Source organism: Symsagittifera roscoffensis, chromosome 4 (genome assembly GCF_963678635.1).
Source record: "Symsagittifera roscoffensis chromosome 4, txSymRosc1.1, whole genome shotgun sequence".
Taxonomy (NCBI): Eukaryota; Metazoa; Xenacoelomorpha; order Acoela; family Convolutidae; genus Symsagittifera; species Symsagittifera roscoffensis.
The window spans coordinates 8,843,845-8,869,250 of NC_087065.1; the positions used below are offsets into that span (position 1 = coordinate 8,843,845).

Here is a 25,406-nt window from a genome sequence, read left to right on the forward strand (position 1 = left end):
CCCAAAAGCTAATCTTGTTAATCAAATTTTTGCCTGCTAACCACCCTGAAATTACCTTCCCCTTATTAATCCGACGCAAGTCGAAAAACGACTTGTTAGCAAGTGCCTTTTGATTTCCGATTCGTTAAGAACAAAATAAATTTGAAACCAAAAACGAAAAAAAAACTAACTGAGAAAAAATTTTTATTTAACAAAAAAATGGTGAGTATTCCCAAAATTCAAAGACGACCAATGTGGTCTTTTCGTAAAAAAAAGTCTGGTACCTGATTGTCACGCGTTTTTCCTCCCCCCCTACTAAGGGTCTCTAGTGTATTCTCCTCTTGGTTTCCAAAAACTGTCTATTTCCGATCACCCCACCCGATCCGACCAGGTTACCTACCTTAATTCGATCTTAAATTTGGATATCCTCTCGTTGCAACTCTTTTTCTGAGTCTAAAGATGGCTCGTTCTAGACTCTGGGTCTACCAATGTAACTAAATTGACGACATCGAGTGTATAGTTACTATAATGTGTCCTCCTTTCTTACACTTTTCAACCAGCAACCTCTATCTTAACCAGTCCCCCTTCTAATCTCCCCATGTCTAGTCCCCCACGTAAGCTGAAAATTATCCTAAGCGCGATGGGTGCTAAACCTCTCGAGAGAAAACCGTAGAACCTGTTTCCAAGCTCTGCTAAAGTAAAAACGTTTCCTCAAAACGGTGGGTATTCGCTTATTCAATTTTACGTCTATTTCCTAATATGTAAAAATGGATTTTAACGATGCCCGTTAGACCAAACAGTATCTTTGTAAACATTCTTTCGTTTGCTCTGTTCTGTTTTGATCCGCTGTTATGCAGATCGCACTTGTCCTATCTGACAAAATGAAGTCGCTGTCTGTGACCAGGATGTTCTCTGAATATTCATTCGGAATCTCAAACTTGGTCTTGAAATTTCTTCCTATGGTAGGCTCAGCTTCCTCTTGATCCAGTTCCAATGCTCGATGTCGTTGATGATCTGCCACTCTTCATCGACTACCAGCTCACCCATGTTCACCAACTCCTCGCTTATCTCATCTGGTTGTATTTTGTCAATCAAGAAGTCGTCACAATACCGTTTGTATCTCATGCATGCCCGTTTGCGAACGCCTTTCCTCGTCCCTGTGGTAATCGGCTGATCTGGTTCTGTCCACTTTGGTTCTGTCATTTGACCATTCAGTTCTCCTGGACTGTGGATGTCGTCTTTTAGCTTAACGCAAACTATCCTTCTCAAGACTTCCCTGTCATAATCCGGTTCCAGCTTCGTCTTGACGTTTGAGTTGCATGATAGCACCCTGAATGGTTTCCTTGACACCGCCATCTTCTCAAGCTCTTCTCCTACGTATGCATCCTGTTGCTTTAGTCTGTAAGTTCCTGCGGAAGAGTCTGTTTGTAGTTCCGTGTCTTGGTGCCTCATTTTCTCTTCTGCTAATATCATGCAAAGACTGTCTTGATCATCACCACTCTTCTCTGAGTCATCCTCCCATTCTTCCGACTCGCCAAACAAATTCTCTTCCTCACTGTCTCCTTCTGATTTCGACCATTCCCCGGACTCTTGATCTGGTCCTAGGTGTTCCGCTTCCTTCTTGAAAGTCACTTTCTTCTTCGGAAGCGTAGTCTGTCTTAGTATGTCTTCTCGACCAATGTCCGTACAACTTCTTTGTCGTCAAGTTGCCTTATTGTTGAGTCCTCGCCTTGAGCCACTTCCCTTTTTTTCAATATGGTGACTTCCGGTTTGTCTTTATCATTGTTCCGGGATACCGGTTTATCGTCGGCTAGATTCTCGTGTAAATTCCCCAGATCTTCTCCTATCGTCCCCCTTCTTGTCTCCACTTCATCGAGGTCATAGCTTTTTGCTTTTAGTGTTTCCCTCACTATCTTCGACTTGAGCATCATTTCAAATGGCATCCCTGTTTTCCTCTTGTAAATTTCTTTCGCCTCGTGTTCTGCTGGTAGCTCGGGATGGTCCATTATTGGTTTTCTTGACTTGTCAAGCCACCTCGGAAAGGGACACTGGAATACGTCGCCTTTCCCATAAATGAGAAGCCATCTTTGATTTCCGGCATGTCGGCCTCCCTTTGCTCCTGTCTCTCTCAAAACTCCGTCTTTTTGCTCATGTTGTCGGGGCAGTTTGATGATTGTCCCTTGTTCTGTGCTCAATAATCATGTTGTAACCATCCAGGCGCACCATCCATCTCCCGATGTAGCTCTGGTCCATTGAGTACGGTTTTAACCTCTGTTGTCAACTCGCAGCTTGAATGGCTCGCTACCCCGGTATGTCCTATATTTTTCTACAAAAGTGACTATCGCGAACATTTCCGCTTTGGCTGCTCCGTACTTCATCTCTGTATCACTGAAGACTTTGCTCCCGTAAGCTATCGGTCTCAAGACTGTCTTTCCGTACCATTCCTGTTCTTGGTGGAGTATTCCAGAGATCGCTACCAACGATGCATACGTGTGCAGCACGTACTTTCCCTTTTCCGTGGGCATCCCCATCACTAAGGCTTCGCACGTTTTTATTCTTTGAAATGATACCTCTGCTGCGTTAATCCACGTGAAATTCTTACCCTTGTGCCTCATGAGTTGTTGCATTGGATATACTTTGTCCGCATAGCCCTTGATGAACTCCCTGTAGTAGTTTGCGAAACCCAAGAAGCTCATCAACTGGTGTTCTGTTTTCGGCGATTTGCCAGTCAGAAATGTCTCTAACGCATCTGGCTCTGGTCTAATACCATGCTTATCCACCATTCTTCCCAGTTATTTGATGGAGTCCTTGAGAATCTCACACTTTGATGGCTTGCATTTCAATCCTGCTGTCTTCATAAACTACCACAGGGTCATTCTTGGTGGAGTATTCCAGAGATTGCTACCAACAATGAATCCGTGTGCAGCACTTACTTTCCCTTTTCCGTGGGCATCCCCAGCACTAGTGCTTCACACGTTTTTATTCTTTGAAATGATTCCTCTGCTGCGTTAATCCACGTGAACTTCTTACCCTTGTGCCTCATGAGTTGTTGCATTGGATATACTTTGTCCGCATAGCCCTTGATGAACTCCCTGTAGTAATTTGCGAAACCCAAGAAGCTCATCAACTGGTGTTCTGTTTTTGGCGATTTGCAAGTCAGAAATGTCTCTAGCGCATCTGGGTCTGGTCTAATACCATGCTTAACCACCATTCTTCCCAGGTATTTGATTGAGTCCTTGGGAATCTCACAGTTTGATGGCTTGCATTTCAATCCTGCTGTCTTCATAAACTACCACAGGGTCATTCTTGGTGGAGTATTCCAGAGATTGCTACCAACAATGAATCCGTGTGCAGCACTTACTTTCCCTTTTCCGTGGGCATCCCCAGCACTAGTGCTTCACACGTTTTTATTCTTTGAAATGATTCCTCTGCTGCGTTAATCCACGTGAACTTCTTACCCTTGTGCCTCATGAGTTGTTGCATTGGATATACTTTGTCCGCATAGCCCTTGATGAACTCCCTGTAGTAGTTTGCGAAACCCAAGAAGCTCATCAACTGGTGTTCTGTTTTTGGCGATTTGCAAGTCAGAAATGTCTCTAACGCATCTGGCTCTGGTCTAATACCATGCTTATCCACCATTCTTCCCAGGTATTTGATGGAGTCCTTGAGAATCTCACACTTTGATGGCTTGCATTTCAATCCTGCTGTCTTCATAAACTACTACATGGTCATTCTTGGTGGAGTATTCCAGAGATTGCTACCAACGTTGAATCCGGGTGCAGTACGTGCTTTCCCTTTTCCGTGGGCATCCCCAGCACTAGTGCTTCACACGTTTTTATTCTTTGAAATGATTCCTCTGCTGCGTTAATCCACATGAATTTCTTACCCTTGTGCCTCATGAGTTGTTGCATTGGATATACTTTGTCCGCATAGCCCTTGATGAACTCCCTGTAGTAATTTGCGAAACCCAAGAAGCTCATCAACTGGAGTTCTGTTTTTGGCGATTTGCAAGTCAAAAATGTCTCTAACGCATCTGGGTCTGGTCTAATACCATGCTTGTCCACCATTCTTCCCAGATATTTGATGGAGTCCTTGAGAACCTCACACTTTGATGGCTTGCATTTCAGTCCTGCTGTCTTCATAAACTACAACAGGGTCATTCTTGGTTGAGTATTCCAGAGATCGCTACCAACGATGCATCCGTGTGCAGCACTTACTTTCCCTTTTCCGTGGGCATCCCCAGGACTAGTGCTTTGCACGTTTTTATTCTTTGAAATGATTCCTCTGCTGCGTTAATCCACGTGAACTTCTTACCCTTGTGCCTCATGAGTTGTTGCATTGGATATACTTTGTCCGCATAGCCCTTGATGAACTCCCTGTAGATGTTTGCGAAACCCAAGAAGCTCATCAACTGGTGTTCTGTTTTTGGCGATTTGCAAGTCAGAAATGTCTCTAACGCATCTGGGTCTGGTCTAATACCATGCTTGTCCACCATTCTTCTCAGGTATTTGATGGAGTCCTTGAGAATCTCACACTTTAATGGCTTGCATTTCAGTCCTGCTGTCTTCATAAACTACTACATGGTCATTCTTGGTGGAGTATTCCATAGATTGCTACCAACGATGAATCCGGGTGCAGCACGTGCTTTCCCTTTTCCGTGGGCATCCCCAGCACTAGTGCTTCACACGTTTTTATTCTTTGAAATGATTCCTCTGCTGCGTTAATCCACATCAATTTCTTACCCTTGTGCCTCATGAGTTGTTGCATTGGATATACTTTGTCCGCATAGCCCTTGATGAACTCCCTGTAGTAATTTGCGAAACCCAAGAAGCTCATCAACTGGAGTTCTGTTTTTGGCGATTTGCAAGTCAAAAATGTCTCTAACGCATCTGGGTCTGGTCTAATACCATGCTTGTCCACCATTCTTCCCAGATATTTGATGGAGTCCTTGAGAACCTCACACTTTGATGGCTTGCATTTCAGTCCTGCTGTCTTCATAAACTACAACAGGGTCATTCTTGGTTGAGTATTCCAGAGATCGCTACCAACGATGCATCCGTGTGCAGCACTTACTTTCCCTTTTCCGTGGGCATCCCCAGGACTAGTGCTTTGCACGTTTTTATTCTTTGAAATGATTCCTCTGCTGCGTTAATCCACGTGAACTTCTTACCCTTGTGCATCATGAGTTGTTGCACTGGATATACATTGTCCGCATAGCCCTTGATGAATTCCGTGTAGTAGTTTGCGAAATCCAAGAAGCTCATCAACTTGTGTTCTGTTTTTGGCGATTTCCAAGTCAGAAATGCCTCTTACGCACCATTCTTCGCAGGTATTTGATGGAGTCCTTGAGAACCTCACATTTTGATGGCTTGCATTTCAGTCCTACTGTCTTCATACAAGCAAACACCTCGTCCAGTCCTTCAATGTGGTCCTCTAGTGTAGGTGTTGCAATCAGCACGTCATCTACGTAGCACAGTAGTAAATTGCCATATTTCTTTGTTACGTTTTTCAGCGCTTGTGCCATCAGTCGTTGGAAGGTTGCTGTCGCATTGCAGAGGCCAAAGGGCATCCTCTTCCATTTGAAACATTCCTAGTTCGCATGCAAAACCCGTCTTGTCCCTGTCTTGCTTCCTCAGTGGTACCTACCAAAAATCCGACCCCAGATCAAGAATTGTGAAAAATTTTTGCGTCACCTAATTTTGAGAGACTTTCATCTATCCTAGGTATGGGATAGGCATTTTTCACCGTGATCTCTATCTCTTTTACTACAAGCATCCGATTTGTTTGGGGTCATACGCCTCGCCCCCTCCCTATGCGGCACCGCCGGTTCTTCTAGCTCTATTTCATGTTCAACAAAGTTGCAGCATCCAATGTTTGCCTTATGTCTTGAAAAAACATCCCGATTCCTATCTAGAACGTCCTTGATGGCTTCGAGCGATTTGTCTGTTACATGCCCCCTTAAGTGTTCAATCTCTGGTAATACTGATTTATCCATTTCGAATTCTTCTAGCGTGGGTCTTTCTGAAAAAGTCGAACAGCACGACAGTCCATCGTCTGTCTCTGACTTAAGTGACTTCACAAAATTTGATGAATTTTTTATTTTCTTCAATCGTCTCAAGATAAAAACTTTATCCCTGTGATTTGGGCAATCAAGAACTTCATTTCCTTTCACATTTTCAGTCATTTGATATCTAATTTTCACGGGCAGTGCGTATCATAGCTTCCTCCCCCTCTGGATTCTGATTGTTATATCAAGAGTATTCAACAAGACACTGGCGCAGAGGCCACTCTCGGTTATCGAGAAGGATACTCCTAAAATGGCAGCAGTTTGACTGTTTGGAATTGGTACTATTCTTCCTTGTTTTTTGTCGCTGAGTTCATTATAATTTTCATCCGTAAACTTACTATTACCGCCTCATTCGCTTTCAGCCTTATACTCCTATTCAAGAAAACTGGAGCCTTACTTTCATTCGCCATTATCAAATTTACCGGTTTAATTACGTACTTACTTTCCGGGTTTCGAATCTTGAACATCGCATTGTTAGGATCAATTGTTATAACGAAATTCCTGATGAAATCCCTGCCTAGAATGAATTGGTCAGACTCATCTAGATTCTCCACCACCAGAAAGCTCATCCACATATTGCGTTCTCCCAGGTTTAGGGCTATTATAGGTGTCCTACCTATAACCTGAAGCGCCCCCTTGTTTGCCGCTGGGAGCCGTATCCATGAGTCAATCGGCTCATCTTTGCCGAATCCCATTCTTCTCCAAATCTCAATTGGTATTACACTCAAGACGGCTCCCGTGTCCAACAACCCACGCAGTTGTGTCTTCTTTCCGCTTATTTCCAATACGTGTGCAGACACATCTGCTTCCGTTACCAGATGCATGGCATCCTCTTCCAGCGTAGCACAGTGATCAATGATCTCACTTTTAGTTCCTCTCTACCATTATAGATTTGCCCGGCTAGATCCTCATCACATGTTATCATCGTTTTGGTGTAGATGTTTAAACCATCTATATTCAACATGACCTCATAGGGTCCATAGGCTTCCGTGTATATGTTGTCTATGCGAACTGATTTACTACCACCTCTCATGAGTAATGCCCTTAAAGCTCTAGAAGGAGTTTGCGGGCTTATTGCACTCAAGTAATCCGCGTACACATCTATGTCCATAACTGTCTGATCACTCGCTTCATTCAGGTTTCTTGTTACTTCGTGGCCACCCACTGTGATTATTGAGATGATTCTTACCCCAATATTCGTGATGCCAAAGGGTTTTCTAGTCAACATTTTCACGGTGTTGCAGTTGCCCTTGCTCACCGAGTTCTCTCCGGTCTCTGGTTCTGGTCTTGTCATACAGAGCGTTTCATTTAACCTCTTTTTTTCTATTTCCTGTATCAGCCGTTGTTCGGTTTCTTTGGTCGCCTAGTCTTGCTTCACTTTGTTGATCGCCTCTACAGCTGCTCTTTCATAATTTATCTCTAGAGAGTTTCTCTTTTCGGCCTCCGTGGCATATTTGTTTTGTGTCACGGCCTTTACTGTATTTGTCGATAATTCAGCACTCTCTGCTTCTTTGTTGTTGTTCAAATCGTTTTCAGCTTGTCTGTTTCTAGTATTTTGCACTGCGGATAGTGCTAGTTTGTGTTTCGGGTGATTCTGATTCTTCACCGCCTACCAAAACAAAGGACACTCTACTCTGAAATGCCCCTCCTGATTGCAGAAAGAAAATACTTCGCGCCTATCTTAATGATCAAGCCACTGTAAAACTCATGTTCCTCCGTTTTATTAATGTCCTCTTCCTCCGGTGCGTATCCCGAGCTCTTCATACCCTTCTTGTATGTCGTGCAATCCGCTAAATGATGATCCGCTGATCCACAATTTGCGCATGACCTACGTTTGTCCCTGTCGTCTCTAGGCGTGTACCATGACGACCTTTATGGCTGGCTCCCCCCTTGCATCTTCCTGCCTTCTGAGTATGAGTACTTTTTTCGTTTCATTAACTTGTACTCTTTTGAATTTTGTCTCATCTCTTCTGGGGTCGGTGCATTATCCTTTGATAGTGTATAATACGTTGCCAGCATCGTTCTCAAGTCGTCACTTCTCATACCGACAAGGAAATGATGCTGAAGTTTCTTCTGTTCGTCGATTCTTCCGGGTCGCTTCTTCTTCTCAATCTCTCAAGATCATCCAGGAATCGATCGAGTGACTCGTCTTCCCTTTGTCTTCTTTTTTCAAATCTCATCATCACTTGATGACCCTTATCCCTGACCCGAATCGGTTCAACAGTATCTCGAATATTTTGTCAGCTTTATCAAGCTCCTCCTCTTTCTTTGCTACCACGCATTTTAGTGCGGTGCCTTCTAAATTGCTTAGTAATGTCGTGAAGGCCTGTTTTTCGTCGTTCAAGTTATTTTGTTCTAGATGTAGTCTCATTACCTCAACCCATGTATCAATGCAACCATCTGATTCGTCCTTGAATTCCTTAGACTTTATGAAGTTTTTCTGGGATTTTCCACTGCCTCTGTCACTTGAGTCTGTGTTCCTTGTTGCGAATGCTTCAAACGTCCTGTTCATCATTTCCCAGGTTTTGGCCCACATCATGGCATCCGGTTGTACATCCCTCCTAACACCATGGTGCATGAACTGCATGGCACAAGAAGTTTCAGCTCCATAGCTTCTCATTGACGGTCCCATGCAGTTTATTCATTTTCATTTCCTCCTTCATTTCTTGATATGTTTCTCTCGCTCTTTGTCCGTAGCCTCTACCTTGTCTGACATCTGCTGTAGCTTCTCTTCCGTCGCCCTTGCCTGGTTAAAGCAGTTGTCTAGGTTCTCATTCTTGTTGTGTCGTACTTGCCTTTATAGCTCTTGGCGGTCCTCCTCGGTCGTTTTAACTTTGCCATCGAGTCGCTCAGCTCAAGTGAAATTGTTTTTTATTGGTTAGCAGTTGCTCCATGTGTGACCTGCTCTTCGTCTTGTTTGGTTCCTGTTGTATTTGTTGAAACTTTTCCAAACGTTTTGCAATTCTCGGTCGTCGGCATTACCTCCTCTTTCTCTTTTGGTTTCATCCCGACCATCGCTGCAATCCTTTCTATGAACGACGTTCTTTTTGTTTGTGAATCGTCTTTTATCGGTTCCAGCGTGTTGCTTGTTGTTTCGTCTACAATGTCAATTGGTGAGAAATCTATCATTTTCTTTTCTTGTTCTTCTGCTTTTGGCATTGGTGTTGATTCCGTCGTCTTTCTTTCCACCCTGTCAATACTCTGATCTGTTGTCTCAAGATCCGTTTCTCTAGCCGGTACAGGTGGTTATTCCATTGCTTTCTCCTTGGCCTTATGTTGCTTTACGCTTCTTGTACTGACCATGTTCACTGAAATCTTGTTTCTAATTACTTTCGGATTTGATAGTGTTGCTTTTCGTTGCGGCGAACCGAGGTTTGATTTTGTTTGAGTCCTGATGCTCTTCTTTCTACTAACGATACCCTATTTCGTTGCATGATTCTTATACACAATTTTCTTTATTTACAATTTTAATCTTTACAAGGCCCTATTGTAAAATCCGACTGGAAATCTAAAAAAAAATTCTAATGTTTTAAAAATTAAAATCAGTCGAATTAGTGTAAATCAATTTTGAAGCTAAATCAATTTCAGTCCTTAGGACCCTTCGTTCTAGTTTTGGAATGCTTTAATACTATTCCAGGATAACTTGGTACTCTCCTAGGACCCTTCGCTCAAGTGTTGGGATACTTCGATGGGGTCGTGGTACATTTTGGTGCGGTCCTAGTGCTTCTATGTACTCTCATAAGTGTTCTTTTTTGGGACAATTCGTTACCATCCCAGGATTTTTCTGAACCCTCTTAGGACCAATTGCTCAAGTGTTGGTATACTTCGTTTCTGTCCCAAGACTATTCTGAACCCTCCTATGACCCTTCGCTCAAGTGTTGGTACACTTCATTGCTGTCCCAAGACTTTTCTGAGCTCTCCCAGGACCCTTCGTTCGAGTGTTGGGACACTTCGTACTGTCCCAGGACTTTTTCGAACCCTCCCAGGAACCTTCGCTCGAGTATTGGGACACTTCGTACTGTCCCAGGACTTTTCTGAACCCTCCTAGGACCCTTCGCTCAAGTGTTGAGACACATCTTTACTGTCCCAAGACTTTTCTGAACCCTCCTAGGTCCTTCGCTCAAGTGTTAGGACACTTGGTACTGTCCCAGGACTTCTCCGAACCCTCCTAGGAGACTTCGCTCGAGTGTTTGGACAATCGGATCTCTTGTTCTTTAGTGTTGGGACAGTCGGATTTGTAATTCCTTAGTGTTGGGACAGTCGGATCTTTTTGTTCCTTAGTGTTGGGACACTTAGATCAGTATCCAGAGACCGCCGGCTAGACTCCTCGCACCTCTTCCATTCTCGTAGTTCAAGTTTTCTTCGTCTGATTGATTATATCCCCAATACCTTGTGTCGAGTGTTGGAATTTCTGATCCACCATCCAAGTACCACCTCTAGAGCTCTAGTATTAAAAAGTCCCCAAAAGCCAATCTTGTTAATCAAAATTTTACCTGCTAACCACCCTGAAATTACCTTCCCTTTATTAATCCGACGCAAGTCGAAACACGACTTGTTAGCAAGTGCCTTATGATTTCCGATTCGTTAAGAACAAAACAAATTTGATACCAAAAACGAAAAAAAAATTAACTGAGAAAAAAGTTATATATAAAGAAATATGGTGAGTATTCCCAAAATTCAAAGACGACCAATGTGGTCTTTTCGTAAAAAAATGTCTGGTATCTGATTGTCACGCGTTTTTTCTCCCACCTACTAAGGGTCTCATAGGGCATTCTCCTCTTGGTTTCCAAAAACTGTCGATTCCGATCACCCCACCCAATCCGACCAGGTTACCTACCTTAATTCGATCTTAAATTTGGATATCCTCGCGTTGCAACACTTGTTCTGAGTCTAAAGATGGATCACTCCAGACTCTGGTCTACTAATGTAACTACATCGACGATATCGAGTGTATAGTTACTATAATGTGTCCTCCTTTTTTACACTTTACAACCATCAACCTCTATCTTAACCAGCCCCCCTTCTAACCTCCCCCTCTCTAGTCCCCCACTTAAGCTGAAAATTACCCTAAGCGCGATGGGTGCTAAACCTCTCGAGAGAAAACAGTAGAACCTGTTTCCAAGCTCTGCTCAAGTAAAACGTTTCCTCAAAACGGTGCGTATTCGTTTATTCAATTTTACACCTATTTCCTAAAATGTAAAAATGGATTTTAAGGATACCCGTTACACCAAACAGTACCTCTGTAAACCTTCTTTCGTTTGCTCTGTTCTGTTTTGATCACGATGCTGGCTGATCACCCGCCGGTTGGTCACTCTTTACCCCTGGGCTCGTCACCTGGTCCAGTCAAGTCTCCCAGTGGTCCAGCCTCCTTGTTGCTTGCTTTCCCACTTCGCTGGGCACCTCTTCCAGCTAAGTCTCCCAGTGGTCCGCTGATATCACAAGCTATCTAAAAACCTTACAACGCCCCACACTTGGGCACCAGTATAACGTTGCTGATTTGATTGAGACGATCGTTCTTATTGGAAAACAGTTTTGGTATACTATGTGAATTAATATAAAGGTTTGATCCACCTAATTTTTTGGAATTCAAAGCCACTGTCCTTCTTATGTTTTATCGATTTTTGTTTCTACTTCTTATCTTTTTGGTTTTTTGCGTTTTCTTTTTTACTCGTTTTTTATCCCGCTAGTCACCCCCTTACTCGTTTAGCTAGGCCTCGTTTCGGAAAATGCAACGGGAAATTTTCTCAAGTTTTCTTAAAAAGCGAACGCGGTACAACCAAAAGGTGAAAACGTTCCCGTTGAACCACACCACCGGTACTCTAGAATGGGCATGTAGCCCGCAGCTCTGTCAAGGGGTCTTTATCGCGTAGTCTTGATGTCGTAAAAACACCCAGGAGCGCCATAAAAACACTATGTAACAGTCGTCACTCTGGAAAATAAGAACGTCCCCATACTCAGGTCTCAAAATACCGAAAATACGACGCGAACGCCGTTAAAGACACTGTCGGAACCTTATGTATAAGTACTTTTTTTAGACAGTGGACTTTTGATCCATTTCATATGGATCAACCTAAAAACTCTCCCTAACTCATGTGACATTCGACCAAAATGTGTCAAATTGCAAGTTCGAATTCGAAAATTTATTGGTGCATCAGACCGAGAAGATTGATTGTTTTGATCAATCAGAGGTCTTAATCGTTCATTTTGACGATCTCGGAATGGTCAATTTGGAGTTTCATGTTAATTTTTAAAAATTCGTTTCAAATTAAAGACACGTCACGGTCTTGAGGTTTCGCACCAACTGAAACGGCGAAACACAACAACGACAATTTTCTCAGAGAGAAAAACGATATCCGTTGAAATAGACGAGGTGAACAACACATATTGGAATAGCAGTTGAAATTATTGTTTGGCGACAATACCGAGTTGAAACGATTGTGCAGCTACAATCGTTACAATGCAATTCACGAGAACCAGGAAGGGTGTTGGAACGACGTGTCCAGCCTTCTGAGAAGAAATAAGAGCGTTATTTGCCCGGATTCCAGAATCCAGACGGGTCTCGGAAAATAATTTGAACATTATTATAACCAACTTTTAGCTTCCTGGAAATGTCCTGAATTGAATTAATAACATCCAAATTCATTTTCAGATTATGAGAAGCTAGGAGTTGAGGGAAAGGGTTGATCCATCTTCGATGGAGATGATGATTTTTCTCTACTGAACAAAAACAATAGTAATATAATAAATAAGTGGTAGCCCTGTTTTTAGGAGTGACCTCGTGGTCTGGGATACTGAGACCCAGCCATGAACTCACTATTTTGCATATAATCAAGTTAATCAGAGCGTTCTGATCGAAGCCGGAAACAGTAATAATTTTTTTCGATCCGATATTAGAAAGACCAACAAAAAAACTGGCCTGGGCAGAGACGGTGAAAAGCATGTAGAGCTCTCTTTAGACGCTAGCCAGTGGTTTTAGAACCTATATTTTTTTCCGTCGATATGTACTTCCGTGCGAATGTTACATAGATTTTTTTATAGCGCTACTTGGTGTGATTCCTTTTAACATCATGACTGGCAGAACCGTTAACAAGCACCCCACGCCGAGCGGATGCTCATAACATGACCCTAACCACCGGGGCGAGAGGGTAGGTCGGAACGCGGAAGCCTTCCGGATTCCCGTGAAGATTTTTAACCTAGTTAAGACCGAAAATTCACGTACCAGGAAAGGTGGGGGATTGGCCTTCCCGTCATTTCCTGAGTAGTGCGTGACCAAAAACACTTAAAGACACACAAAAAACCAAACAAAAAGTAGCATAAAACCTAAAAAAGAACAAAAAACAAATAAATAACTGAAAAAAATTCAAAAACAGTAAAAAAGTAAAAAATCAGTAGAAATCATCCCCCCAGACGAGATGTGATCCCACCCTCCCGTTTTTTGTTGTTAGATTCATTGTGGTTACAGGCATTTATATCAGTCTGGATTGTTACGATCAAGTTTGTGGCCCGTTTCTGGTGCTTGTACTGCAGGGTTTTTAGAGTATGTAAGCACGTTATTGCTAATTTGCGCTCATTCCGGAAGCGTCTCGGGATTAGAGAAGAAGTGAACCGGCAAGCAGTGCAAGGACCGACAAGAAGGGGCTCAAGGATAACAACAATCGACTGTTTGGTTTCGTTAACAAGTTTTGTATCTCTTTTGGTACAGAAAGTAGGATATTGATCTGTGGGGGGCTCGACAGTGAGTGCACTGTAGTGACCCTTCACCGAATTACGAAATTCCGAGTTAAGCACCTCATTTCGGCTGTTGAACAACCCCGGAGGGTTGAAATATTACTAGTATTACTATTTATACAGCCTATATTATTAGTCCTATACCGTTTTTTAGGGTCAATTTAGCGAAATTTTGACCCACCAAAAATCGCAACTTTGGAGAGATTGATTCTAATTGAAGCAGAAAAAAGAGCAAAAATAGTGAGTTACATTGTAATTCAACTAGTTTATTAGGTAGAACTGGTTGAGTTTAGTTTAGAAGTGGTTGGAACAAATTGGGTACAAAAAACAGAATTTTCTCTATTTTCGAAAAAACGAATCGTTACAAAATAAGAAAATTGTTTAAAATTTTTGACTTAGGACAGTAAAAACTGTTGTTCAGACAACACTAGCTAGTGAATCGACAAATTTTAAAACCTGTTTGCCGATAACCTTCCGGTTTATAGTGAAATCGAAGTTAACGTGTTTGATTTAGTGGATTCATCAATCAGGAAGGGTCCAAACAGCATTGTTTTTGGCAAATTTTTTCAGCTGGAGCGTTTTAGATTGGGTGTCTTGCACTGAACTAAAAGATTATAGGCCCTCTGAACTCGGAACAAAAATTTGTAGGTCGATAAGATCTGAATTGAGAAAAAAAGTTAGGCTGAACTTATAAAAGAAAAAAATTTTTGACCTTAGAAAAAAGACGTTTTGGTTAATAACTTTGGAACTACTAGACAGATCCAGTTAACCTTGATACCATTAGATCAAAAATTAAGTGAGCTTACTCATAAAGCCTTCAATTATCCGAAAAAATAAGCGAGAGATATTTTTTAATATTGTTTTTAGCAAACTCACTAATTCGTGAAAGTAGACCCTTCAGGTCTTAAACGATTTTTTCTGGAAAGCTCTAAGGGTAGTAACGGTTGAAAAAGGCAATTTTACGTTGTTCTATACAAAAAGGGAAGAAAACCATAATCGAGTCGAAACTAGGCTAGTTTTAAGACTCTTCACAGTTAAGGTGAATTGTCAAATAAGAGGCTTAGCTTCGATCCGGAAGGGTCTTGCGGCGGAAAACGCACCCTTAATAGTTAGTTCCTACAGTAAAATATCATCTGAGAACATATCCGGAAGGTTATCGAGTGAAAATTTTAAGAGTCCCAGAAAAGCGAGAAAATTTTAAAGACCCGGGTTCTAATTTTGCCAATCCGGAAGGATCCTATTTTTGCCAATCCGGAAGGGTACTATTTTTGCCAATCCGGAGAGGTCCTAATTTTGCCAATCCGGAGGGGGCCCAATTTCACCAATCCGGAGAGGTCCTGTTTTTGCCAATCCGGAATGATCCTTTTTTACCAATCCGGAAGGGTACTAGTTATGCCAATCCGGAGGGTTCCTAATTTTGCCAATCCGGAGGGGTCCTGTTTTGCCAATCCGGAGGTGTCTCAGTTTTGCCAATCCGGAGGGGCCCTGTTTTTGGAAATCTGGAGGGCTCCTTTGTTTGCCAATTTGGAAGGGTCCCAATTTTCTCAACCCGGAAGGGTCCTATTTTTGTCAAAACTTAAGTAGACGAAAGAAAAAAAACAGTGAAAGCTATTAGGTTATTAGGAGTCACGCTAGGAACCAGTGACTGCACTGGTAACTTGCTTTTCAAAAAAGACCAGACTAAAACAAAATAAGTCTAAACTCGGATATTCGCGACACGAGATCTAAGCTTAACAAGAGTTTGTCACTGATTTGTGTGGATTGAAATCCCGGAAAAGCTATTTTTACAAACGGAGGGGTCCAAATTTTGCCAATCCGGAGGGTCCTGTTTTTGCCAATCTGGAAGGATCCCATTTTGTCAATCCGGGGGGTCCTGTTTTTGCCAATCTGAAAGATCCTATTTTTGCCAATTCAGAAGGGTACAGTTTTTGCCAATCCGGCGGGGCCCTGTTTTTGCCAATCCGGAAGGGTCCTATTTTGCCAATCCGATAGGGTACTAATTTTGCCGATCCGGAGGGATCCCAATTTTGCCAATTCGGAGGGTCCTGTTTTTGCCAATCTAGAAGGATCCCATTTTGTCAATCCGGAGGGTCCTGTTTTTGCCAATCTGAAAGATCCTGTTTTTGCCAATCCGGAAGGGTCCTATTTTTGCCAATCCGTTAGGGTACTATTTTTGCCAATCCGGAAGGGTCCTAATTTTGCCAATCCGGAGGGGTCCCAATTTTGCCAATCCGGAGGGGTCCTGTTTTTGCCAATCCGGAAGGGTTCTATTTTTGCCACTCCGGAAGGGTACTAGTTTTGCCAATCCGGAGTGGTCTTAATTTTTCCAATCCAGAGGGGTCCTGTTTTTGCCAATCCGGAGGGGTCCCAATTTTGCCAATCTGGAGGGGTCCCAATTTTGCCAATCCGGAAGGGTCCATTTATTGCCATTCCCGAAGGGTCCTAATTTTGCCAATCCGATAGGGTACTATTTTTGCCAATCCGGAGGTGTTCCAATTTTGCCAAACAAAAGGGTCCTGTTTTTGCCAATCCGGAAGGGTCCTATTTTTGCCAATCCGAAAGGGTACTAGTTTTGCCAATCCGGAGTGGTCCTAATTTTGCCAATCCAGAGGGGTCCTGTTTTTGCCAATCTGGAGGGATCCCATTTTGTCAATCCGGAGGGTCCTGTTTTTGCCAATCCGAAAAGTCCTATTTTTGCCAATTCAGAAGGGTACAGTTTTTGCCAATCCGGAGGGGCTCTGTTTTTGCCAATCCGGAAGGGTCCTATTTTTGCCAATCCGATAGGGTACTATTTTTGCCAGCCCGGAGGGGTCCTAATTTTGCCAATCCGGATGGGTCCCAATTTTGCCAATCCGGAGGGGTCCTGTTTTTGCCAATCCGGAAGGGTCCTATTTTTGCCAATCCGATAGGGTACTATTTTTGCCAATCCGGAGGGGTCCTAATTTTGCCAATCCGGAGGGGTCCCAATTTTGCCAATCCCGAGGGGTCCTGATTTTGCCAATCCGGAAGGGTCCTATTTTTGCCAATCCGGAAGGGTACTAGTTTTGCAAATCCGGAGGGGGTCCTAATTTTGCCACTCCCGAGGGGTCCTGTTTTTGCCAATCCGGAAGGGTCCTATTTTTGCCAATCCGGAAGGGTACTAGTTTTGCCAATACGGAGTGGTATTAATTTTGCCAGTCCAGAGGGGCCCTGTTTTTGTCAATCTGGAGGGATCCCATTTTGTCAATCCGGAGGGTCTTGTTTTTGCCAATCCGAAAGGTTCTATTTTTGCCAATTCAGAAGGGTACAGTTTTTGCCAATCCGGAGGGGTCCTGTTTTTGCCAATCCGGAAGGGTCCTATTTTTGCCAATCCGATAGGGTACTAATTTTGCCAATCCGGAGGGGTCCTAATTTTGCCAATCCGGAGGGGTCCTAATTTTGCCAATCCGGAGGGGTCCTGTTTTTGCCAACCCGGAAGGGTCCTATTTTTGCCAATCCGGAAGGGTACTAGTTTTGCCAATCCGGAGTGGTCCTAATTTTGCCAATCCAGAGGGGTCCTGTTTTTGCCAATCCGGAAGGGTCCTATTTCTGCCAATCCGATAGGGTACTATTTTTGCCAATCCGGAGGGGTCCCAATTTTGCCAATCCGGAGGGGTCCCAATTTTGCCAATCTGGAAGGGTCCTATTATTGCCATTCCCGAAGGGTACTATTTTTGCCAATCCTGAAGGGTCCTAATTTTGCCAATCCGGAGGGGTCCTGTTTTTGGAAATCCGAATTGCTCCCTATTTTTCAATTCGGAAGGGTCCCAATTTTGTCAATCCGGAAGGTTCCTTTTTTTGTCAAACTTGAGTAGACAGAAGAAAATTAAATAGTGAAAGGTATTAGGTTATTGGTAGTCAGGCTAGGAACCAGTGACTGCACTGGTAACTTGCCTTTTATAAAAGACCAGACTAAAATAAAACAGGTCAAAACCCGGATATTCGCGACACTAGATCTAGGTTAATTAGAGTTTGTCACTGATTTGTGTGGATTGAAATTCAAATCGTTTTTTGGAAAAGTGATTGCCTTGACGATTTTAGTAGGTCTAGTTCGGGCAATCCGAAGGCAGATAGGTAACACAGGACTCGGTGGGTGCAATAGACGCCCACCTGAGAAAATTACTGCCTTCAAGTTTTGTCTGACTGTTGCATTGCAAGTACAAAACACATACGTTTTTCATTGAAAATATTTTTATTCATTTTTGGTTTTAGATCAATTATATGTGTTCTTGACTGGGTAGTGAGCAAACTCTCTTTTTAATATTGATATCATCAGACTGTGCTAGATTCATATCTTACAATTAATAATCGATCATTGGGAATAAACTGTGCCAACATACACTGTGATAACATACAAGGATTCGTGGTCACTATTCAAGTGAAACCTTTGGATTTTATTGTGATGTGTTATTATTATCAGTAGACAAACAACAAGGACACTAGCAATCGAATTGAGTGTATAGGCAGTACGAAGCGATAAATTGAAATTGAGTCTAGACAAGTTAAGGATACCCAAACTAAGTGATAGCTCTAGGAAATTCATACCAGAGAAACAAAGAAAGGCAATGAGCGACCCTTTTGTGGAAAGGATCACACGAACCCGGATCGACAAAGGGAAAAAAAGTTTCAGGCGGAATGGTTCAAACCAGAAATCAAAAGTCCTCAGAAAGACAAAAGGCAATGTTAGAGGTAGAGTACCATCCGGAACATGCCATGGATGAAAACCGGGACGGACATCGACCGGATGGGAGAGGAAACCGAAGAATGGCGAGTGAATCTACTCCGCTAGAACAAGGCCAAGATTTTGCCATTTCCACCGGGACTCTGGACCGAGAAGAGATGTCAGAACTGTCCAACATCTCTACAGAAAGATTGGCGACTACAAGATCACCCACAGACAACACTATGATGCGACGGAGAAATCGGCAACGTCCTCATCGTTTTCAGAAAAGGTGAAGAACACTTTGGGATTTTTTTTCCATTTACCATGGGAACGGGTACAAGCGATGAAGCAGAAACCTAGGAAGAAAAGGAGGACGATGACGAGCAGGATCTCGAGTCAGCCGTAATAAATCGACTCAGGAAAATGACGCATACACCGATGGAGAGACTGGCTCTATGGACCAACTTGGTGTAGTCAGGACAATAAGGAAGACCTTAAACGGATCAGGCCAGTCACGAGATTTTGTGACCATGACGAATTTGGAGACGCGAACTGGGAAGAAAGAAACACAGGGCTATGCAACCCACCTGTGGATCCAGGAGTGGATCATGAAGACACGTCGACGCAGAGGATCAAGACCCGAGTCTCGGCCAGCACCAAGCTACCTGGAACCGACAGGGTGACGCCGCCACTTGTGACGCCATTAGTGGACAACGGAGCATCAATCGGAGAAGCCTTGACCAACATAGTGGGCAGCATAGGAGAACAGAATGAACAGATGTCCTTTAGAATGAGCGAAGTAGAAAGGGCAATCCACATCGAGAGAGAAAACCTGCGGGAAGAGATCAACCGCAACAGACAAGAAGTTAGCATAAGCGGATGAACACTTGGCCAAGAAGTTGTCGCGAATGACGAGGGAAGCTGAGCAAAGACAGTTAGGATTAAGAGATGACATAGAGAAGCTGAGAATTTAACAAGAGCAGACTCTTGGGACGCTTGAAACGAAGATAGATGCGATGATGGAGAGGCGAACTCAGGCTATCATGGATAGGTTGGATGGGCTATTAGGCAGCAGGAGTCGATCGAAGAATGGGGAACCGAACTCAGGAGAACCCAGCCGGGAGCCGAGAGTGACCTTCAATGAACAACCGAATAGGAGAAGAACATATGGATCCACTAGAGGAAGGGGCAGTTCATCCAGCTATGCCACAGGGGACAATAGGCCACGTGGCCCAAACATCAGAGGAAATTCAACTGGCAACAGACCGACCTCAAACGAACGACCGACACAAGGTACACATGCGGCTGGGAGATGTGATTCCAGGAACTGGAGTCATGAGAATCAAGCAAGAAGTCATCCCAGCGATTCGGACAGGAAGCAAAATCCAAAGCCTCTATCAGGGGGCAATGATGCTCAAGCGGGGCATTCAAGGGTTTCTTGGAAACATTCCTAACGAGGTTGTCTAGAGCCAATGAAAACATTGAAAAGTCCAGAGGGGTTTTTAAGAAAGAAACCAAGATGCTAGAAAGATGGATCTGATGGCTGTATTGATACCTGAATAGAGGTAATGAAACTGCATTCTGAAGAGGAGGACTTGTCAGAAAGACAAGAATGCAGTGCTCTCACCAGTAAACTGGAAGGGACAGCCCCAAACTTCGTGATGGCCAAAAAGCAATACCAGCGGGATACTGCTGAGAAAATTTTCGAAATCTTGTTAAATCGTTTTGGCTCAGGAGTGCACGGACACCAAGCAATGATGCGCTTCGAGAACTGGAGGCAACGTGAAGACGAGATGATAGACAATTTTCTAGACGATTTGGAGAAGTTGAGGAGGCGTAGCCAACCAGATGAGTCTAACAGAAGGATGAACCTGGCATTAGCCTCAAAATTCGTCGATGGTGTGAAGAATGATGAGCTTCGAACGATGTTAGCGACGCATTACACACCGCTTTCAACCAATGCGCCAACACCATAGGAGTTGATACTCAAGTCAAAAGAATATCTTTTACTGAAGCCTCCGTCGAGATATGGATGTTACAAAAACAATTATGGCATTTTTAACAATGGATCAGCAAACCAAGGTAACAACTGGTACAAACCAAGGGACGACATGGTCAAGAGACGCTCTTGTGCAAATTGCAGTCCGACGGACTATCATGTGTCAGCGTACCCAACCTTCAACAGGGCATGAAAGCAATATGCTTCAGCCTCGAGGATAAAGATGTGTCAGAGATAGATCATGAAGATTTCATGAGAGGAGTAATTGCGAAATTCGGCCCAAGGTGTTTCTTTTGTAACTTGGAAGTTCATTTTAAATCGGATTTTCCACAATTTTGGGAATGTAGTGGCAGACATCAAGCATCCAAGGCATGAGGAAGCTTTGTCGGGTGTGAAAGCTAGCAAGGCTCGCCTGTTGATTGAAGCGGAGGCACGCAGAAAGGAAAAATCGCAAGAGCTGGCAACAAAGAAGATGCAGGCAGTAACGCAAGAAGTACGTGAAACGGAACCGGTGACTGCGGCGGATGACTTCAAAATCGACTATAGGGCAGACGCGAGGGATGCTCTAAACAGAGTCCAGCTGGAGTTGGTGACGAAGGAGATCAAACAAAAGGTTAAGCTCGAACTAGAGAATGAGAAAATTCAGGAAAGGCTAAACGCCTTCGAGGCATCAGAAGTTGAAGAAACGAAAGCACCCAGCAGTTTGAGCATGAAATTAAACGCGATCTCTGGACAGACGCTCGGAATGGGGCCACAAGGAAGCAGAATACAGTCACTAATTTCAGTTGCTGTACATCTGGTGGTCAGAAACCTAAGTGAACCGTCAGAGTTCACTATGATGCATTTATACACATATGCAGATTATCTGAGACAGGTAGAGCCACGCACTGAGTCGACGGCTGTGCGATCGTTGTTGACAACGGGTGGCCCTCGAACAAAGAAACTCCAAGGGCGCTACATGAAAGTCTATGGACCTTATCAAGTGATGTTGAACGTTGACGGGATAAGTATCTACACTAGGACCTACGTCACAACAGATAGTGACCAAATGGGGCAGATCTATTTGGGTCAGGAAGAACTTAAGGTCCGTAGAATTAACCACGACGCCATGATGGAGCAAGATGCAGTACACATGGGGTACGATGCAGATGTGACTGCACATCTGCTAGACACCAATGGGAAGAAAATTGGAGTAAAAAGACTACTGGATACAGGAGCAGTGGTAAGCGTGATGCCAATAAAGACTTGGGAAAGAATGGGCTTCACGAGGGAAGATCTATATCCAACGAACCTCAGGTTGGCGACCGCCAACCGCGGAGCAATCCACGTGTCGGAAGGTCCTTCACATTCGAGGACGTGATCTTTGGATGAGCTTCCTGGTGGTTGAGAATTTAGACGACTCAGACCAGTTCATCCTGGGCCGTGATTTTTTTCCCGGAACTTCGATAAGATGATTGACTTGAACAACGGCCTAAAAAGGATTAGAAGACCGGAGCAGACGGATGTTAAGAAACCAATTAATAGAATAATAACAGATGAAAACAAGGTACTAATTGTTTTAGACAGAAAGGTAAAGCTACAGCCGGGACACGCTGTAATAGCAATTTTTAGGATGAGAAGTTTAAATTTGCTAAGTGATAGTAAGCAAGTTTGTCTGGTACCCAACCCAAATAGTCATATTTGGTAATTTTAGGGCGGAGCGTTTCAGTAACACGAAACGGGCTGTGTGCCATTTTGTTGTTGAACACGCTGGAAACCACGGTTACGATCCAGCGTGGAAAGAAAATTGGTTACGCTTTGCCGATGAAAGCCGACTATGAGGAAACACAAAACTTGACGAGATATAGTGTGAAAGACTGCCCGAGTCATTCTGATAAGGATAAAGTTTTAAAGAAAATTGATGAATTCAAATCTATTAAAAAACTGTTTCAATGAAATTCGAAACAGATGACGGCTTGTCGAATTGTTCGAACTTTCCGGAACGCCCCTCGTCATATAAATTAGAATCCGACAAACCGGTTTTGCCGCAGATAGAACACTTGGGAGGGAAATTAGGTGATGGAGATTTTGAATCCTTAAGGGCGGCTTTAAATCGGCATGCGGACGTATTTTCAAAACATAAGGCGGACATCGGTTGGTGCAACTTCATCGAACACGAAATAGAATCAGAGGAAGGCGCAGTTTTTCATAGGGAAGGCGCAAGGCGAATGACGCCTCATAAATCGGAATCGTCCCGAGCGGAAATATTAATGTTGCTCGAATACAACATGATAGAACCCTCAAAATTGCCTTGGGCTTGCGGGGTAGTCATGGCCAAGAAGAAAAGGGCTGCTCAGGTTCTGTTGCGACTTTCGTTACCTGAACGCAGTAACAATAAAAAATGCGTAGCCGATACCGCGAATAGACGAGAGCCTCTAGAAACTTAGTGACGTCAAGTTCTTCACCACACTGGACTTGGGTTCTGCCTTCTGGCAGGTCCCTTTGTGGAAGAAGGACAGAGAAAAGACCTTGGAAAAGCATGTGTATTGGGGTTGCACTAGTGGAAGAGGATGCCCTTCGGCTTGTGCAACGCCACGGCCACTTTTCAAAGACTGATGGCTCAGGCTTTGAACGGAGTGGCGAAGAAATACGGGAACCTTGTGATGTGTTACTTGGATGACGTGGTCATAACAGCACCCACCTTAGAAGACCACATTGGTAGGCTCGATGAGGTCTTTGAAATGCAAACCATCGAAATGTGAAATCCTTAGGGATTCAATCAAGTAACTAGGAAGAATGGTGGACAGGCATGGCGTGAGGCTGGACCCGGAAGCAGTGGAGGCTGCGTTGACATGGAAGGCTCTCAGAACGGACACACAACTCATCAGCTTCTTACGGTTTGCCAATTATTACCGTGAGTTCTTAAAAGGATATGCAGACAAGGTGTACCCAATGCAGAAACTGATGCGCAACAAAGGAAAGAAGTTCGAATGGAACGAAGAAGCTCAAGCTGCCTTCGAGAACATAAAGCGGGAACTGTGCGAAGCGCCAGTGCTAGGCATGCCTACAGAGAAGGGCAAGAACGTTCTTGATACAGATGCATCAGTAGTGGCCATCTCAGGAATACTGAATCAGGAGCATGAATGGACTGGAAGAACCATTCTTCGCCCCATTGCATATGGCAGTAAAGTGTTGAGTGACACTGAAATGACATTCGTGGAGAAGTACCGCGCATACTTAGGGAGCGCTCCCTTTAAGTTACGCGTGGACAATAGAGCGTTATCCTGGTTGAAAACTTACTCGATGGACCAGAGCTATATTGGTCGGTTGATAGTCAGACTAGACGGCTACCACATGATAATCGAGAACAGGATGCGTGACAAACATCAGAATGCTGACAGCCCAGCAAGAAGACTGAGCTTTATGAAAGACTAGAACAGAAGCAAGCCAATCAGGCGGAAATCAAGGAAGGAAGGATTCTCGTTTCTGATTAAGGAAACGTATGAGGCGCTACCCTTGACGAGATGGTTAGATAAATCTGGACATCCAATTCCGGGACACACCGAGTTACCGGTGGAAAAGGCAGCAGAAATAAAGGTTTTATCAAAGAACGACCCGGTGCCTTTGGATCTGTTGCTACGTTCGAACCTGATCCAACAGGAAATCTCATGTGTGAACATAAACAGCCTCTCATTGCTGGATAAAACGGTCCAGGTCACTCCGCAAGTGATGTGGATGCTGGGTGAAATGTTACTGAGAGAAGTATAAAGAGATGACCCCGAGCGGGCAGCAGCCATGGCATCGCTAACAGTCAGTGAGAAAACAACGATTGAGCCATCACGACGTCAACACAAGGAAATTGAAAGGGAATGTAGGACAATAGTTCAGCAACTAGTGTACTCGATACCCCAGAACGTCTTGACAAGTACATCACACAAACGAAAAGAAAAGGTGGAAGGGAAACAAAGGAAAACCGTCACATTTGAGGATCAGGATCAGAAAGGCGAAAAAGTAGAACAAAACCTGGGGAAAGAAAGTTTGTCCGGGGAGAAAGTTGTGGATGAGAATAGGCGAATTATCAACATGACCCGGAACAATAAAGTTTGACCGGGGAGTCAGGTGTAGAGGAAAATGTTCAAGGTGAGGAACAAAACCTGGTGGATACAATTTTGTCCGGTGAGTTCAGATGGATGAGCAGAGCGCATTGAACAAATCCCGAAGAAGAAACTTGCTCAGTGACAGACTCTTCCAGTGATTGCAACTCAAGGAATTCAAGAATTGACACCTAATCAGACAGGAAGGGATCGGAATGGTCAGAGATAGCGATCCACACGTTACTAGTGGAGACTCGAGCAAGAGACTTGGAGGGAGAGGTATACCAAGACCCTGACAGTGATCGCTACCTGCTACGTAGCGAAACAGTCTTTGACAACGCAGCTGATGATCTAGAAACAATAGCGGTATCGAAACGATCGATGAGTTTGTTGCCGCAGAAAGAAGTAGCCAGGACTGATCTTTAACCCTTCAGACAAGAGACAGAGCCATTGGCGAAAATTTGGTGCGTGAAGATGGAAGATGACACGCATCAGCCAGATGACAAGAATAGTCATTTGAGGGTGATGAAAAATTACTTGAAGGCGAGATACAGACTCTCAGACCTAATAAGAGCACAAAAAATGACCGCGTGAGGAGTAACTTGAAAAAGTGGATCGAAAATGGAACACCAGACAAAGGTGACCTGGAGGAAGACAGTTACCGTTATCTGAGACAGTACTTTATGCAAAAATAGGGAAGGTTATACCTGAACAAGGACGCAACCGTGGCTTGCAAGAGAAGAGAAGAAGACAAAGCTTGGTACAAATACAACGCGATAGTGTTGCCGCAATTCTATTAGACAGAACTTTTACTCAAGTCGTATGATCAGATGCGCCATCAGGGAACCGACAAAGTTTATCAGAGGATCCTGAAGCGAT

The 25,406-nt window shown here is 43.7% G+C and overlaps 5 protein-coding genes across 5 annotated transcripts in view; 2 read left to right on the forward strand and 3 right to left on the reverse strand.

The window, feature by feature from the left end:
* The window catches only part of LOC134845178 (small ribosomal subunit protein eS4-like), a 485,903-nt gene that overhangs the window by 450,361 nt on the left and 10,136 nt on the right, over positions 1–25,406 (forward strand). The window lies entirely within an intron of this gene.
* The window catches only part of LOC134845180 (cytochrome b-c1 complex subunit 6, mitochondrial-like), a 350,323-nt gene that overhangs the window by 302,953 nt on the left and 21,964 nt on the right, over positions 1–25,406 (forward strand). The gene's annotated exons all lie outside the window — the stretch shown is intronic.
* Positions 2,909–3,265, reverse strand: LOC134844725 (uncharacterized). The gene has a single exon (XM_063861539.1). It carries the CDS (start codon positions 3,263–3,265, stop codon positions 2,909–2,911), a length of 357 nt encoding a protein of 118 aa, XP_063717609.1.
* Positions 3,337–3,693, reverse strand: LOC134844726 (uncharacterized). Its single transcript, XM_063861540.1, has one exon. The coding sequence runs from the start codon at positions 3,691–3,693 to the stop codon at positions 3,337–3,339; it is 357 nt and encodes a 118-aa protein (XP_063717610.1).
* LOC134844727 (uncharacterized) lies at positions 4,193–4,549 on the reverse strand. The gene has a single exon (XM_063861541.1). It carries the CDS (start codon positions 4,547–4,549, stop codon positions 4,193–4,195), a length of 357 nt encoding a protein of 118 aa, XP_063717611.1.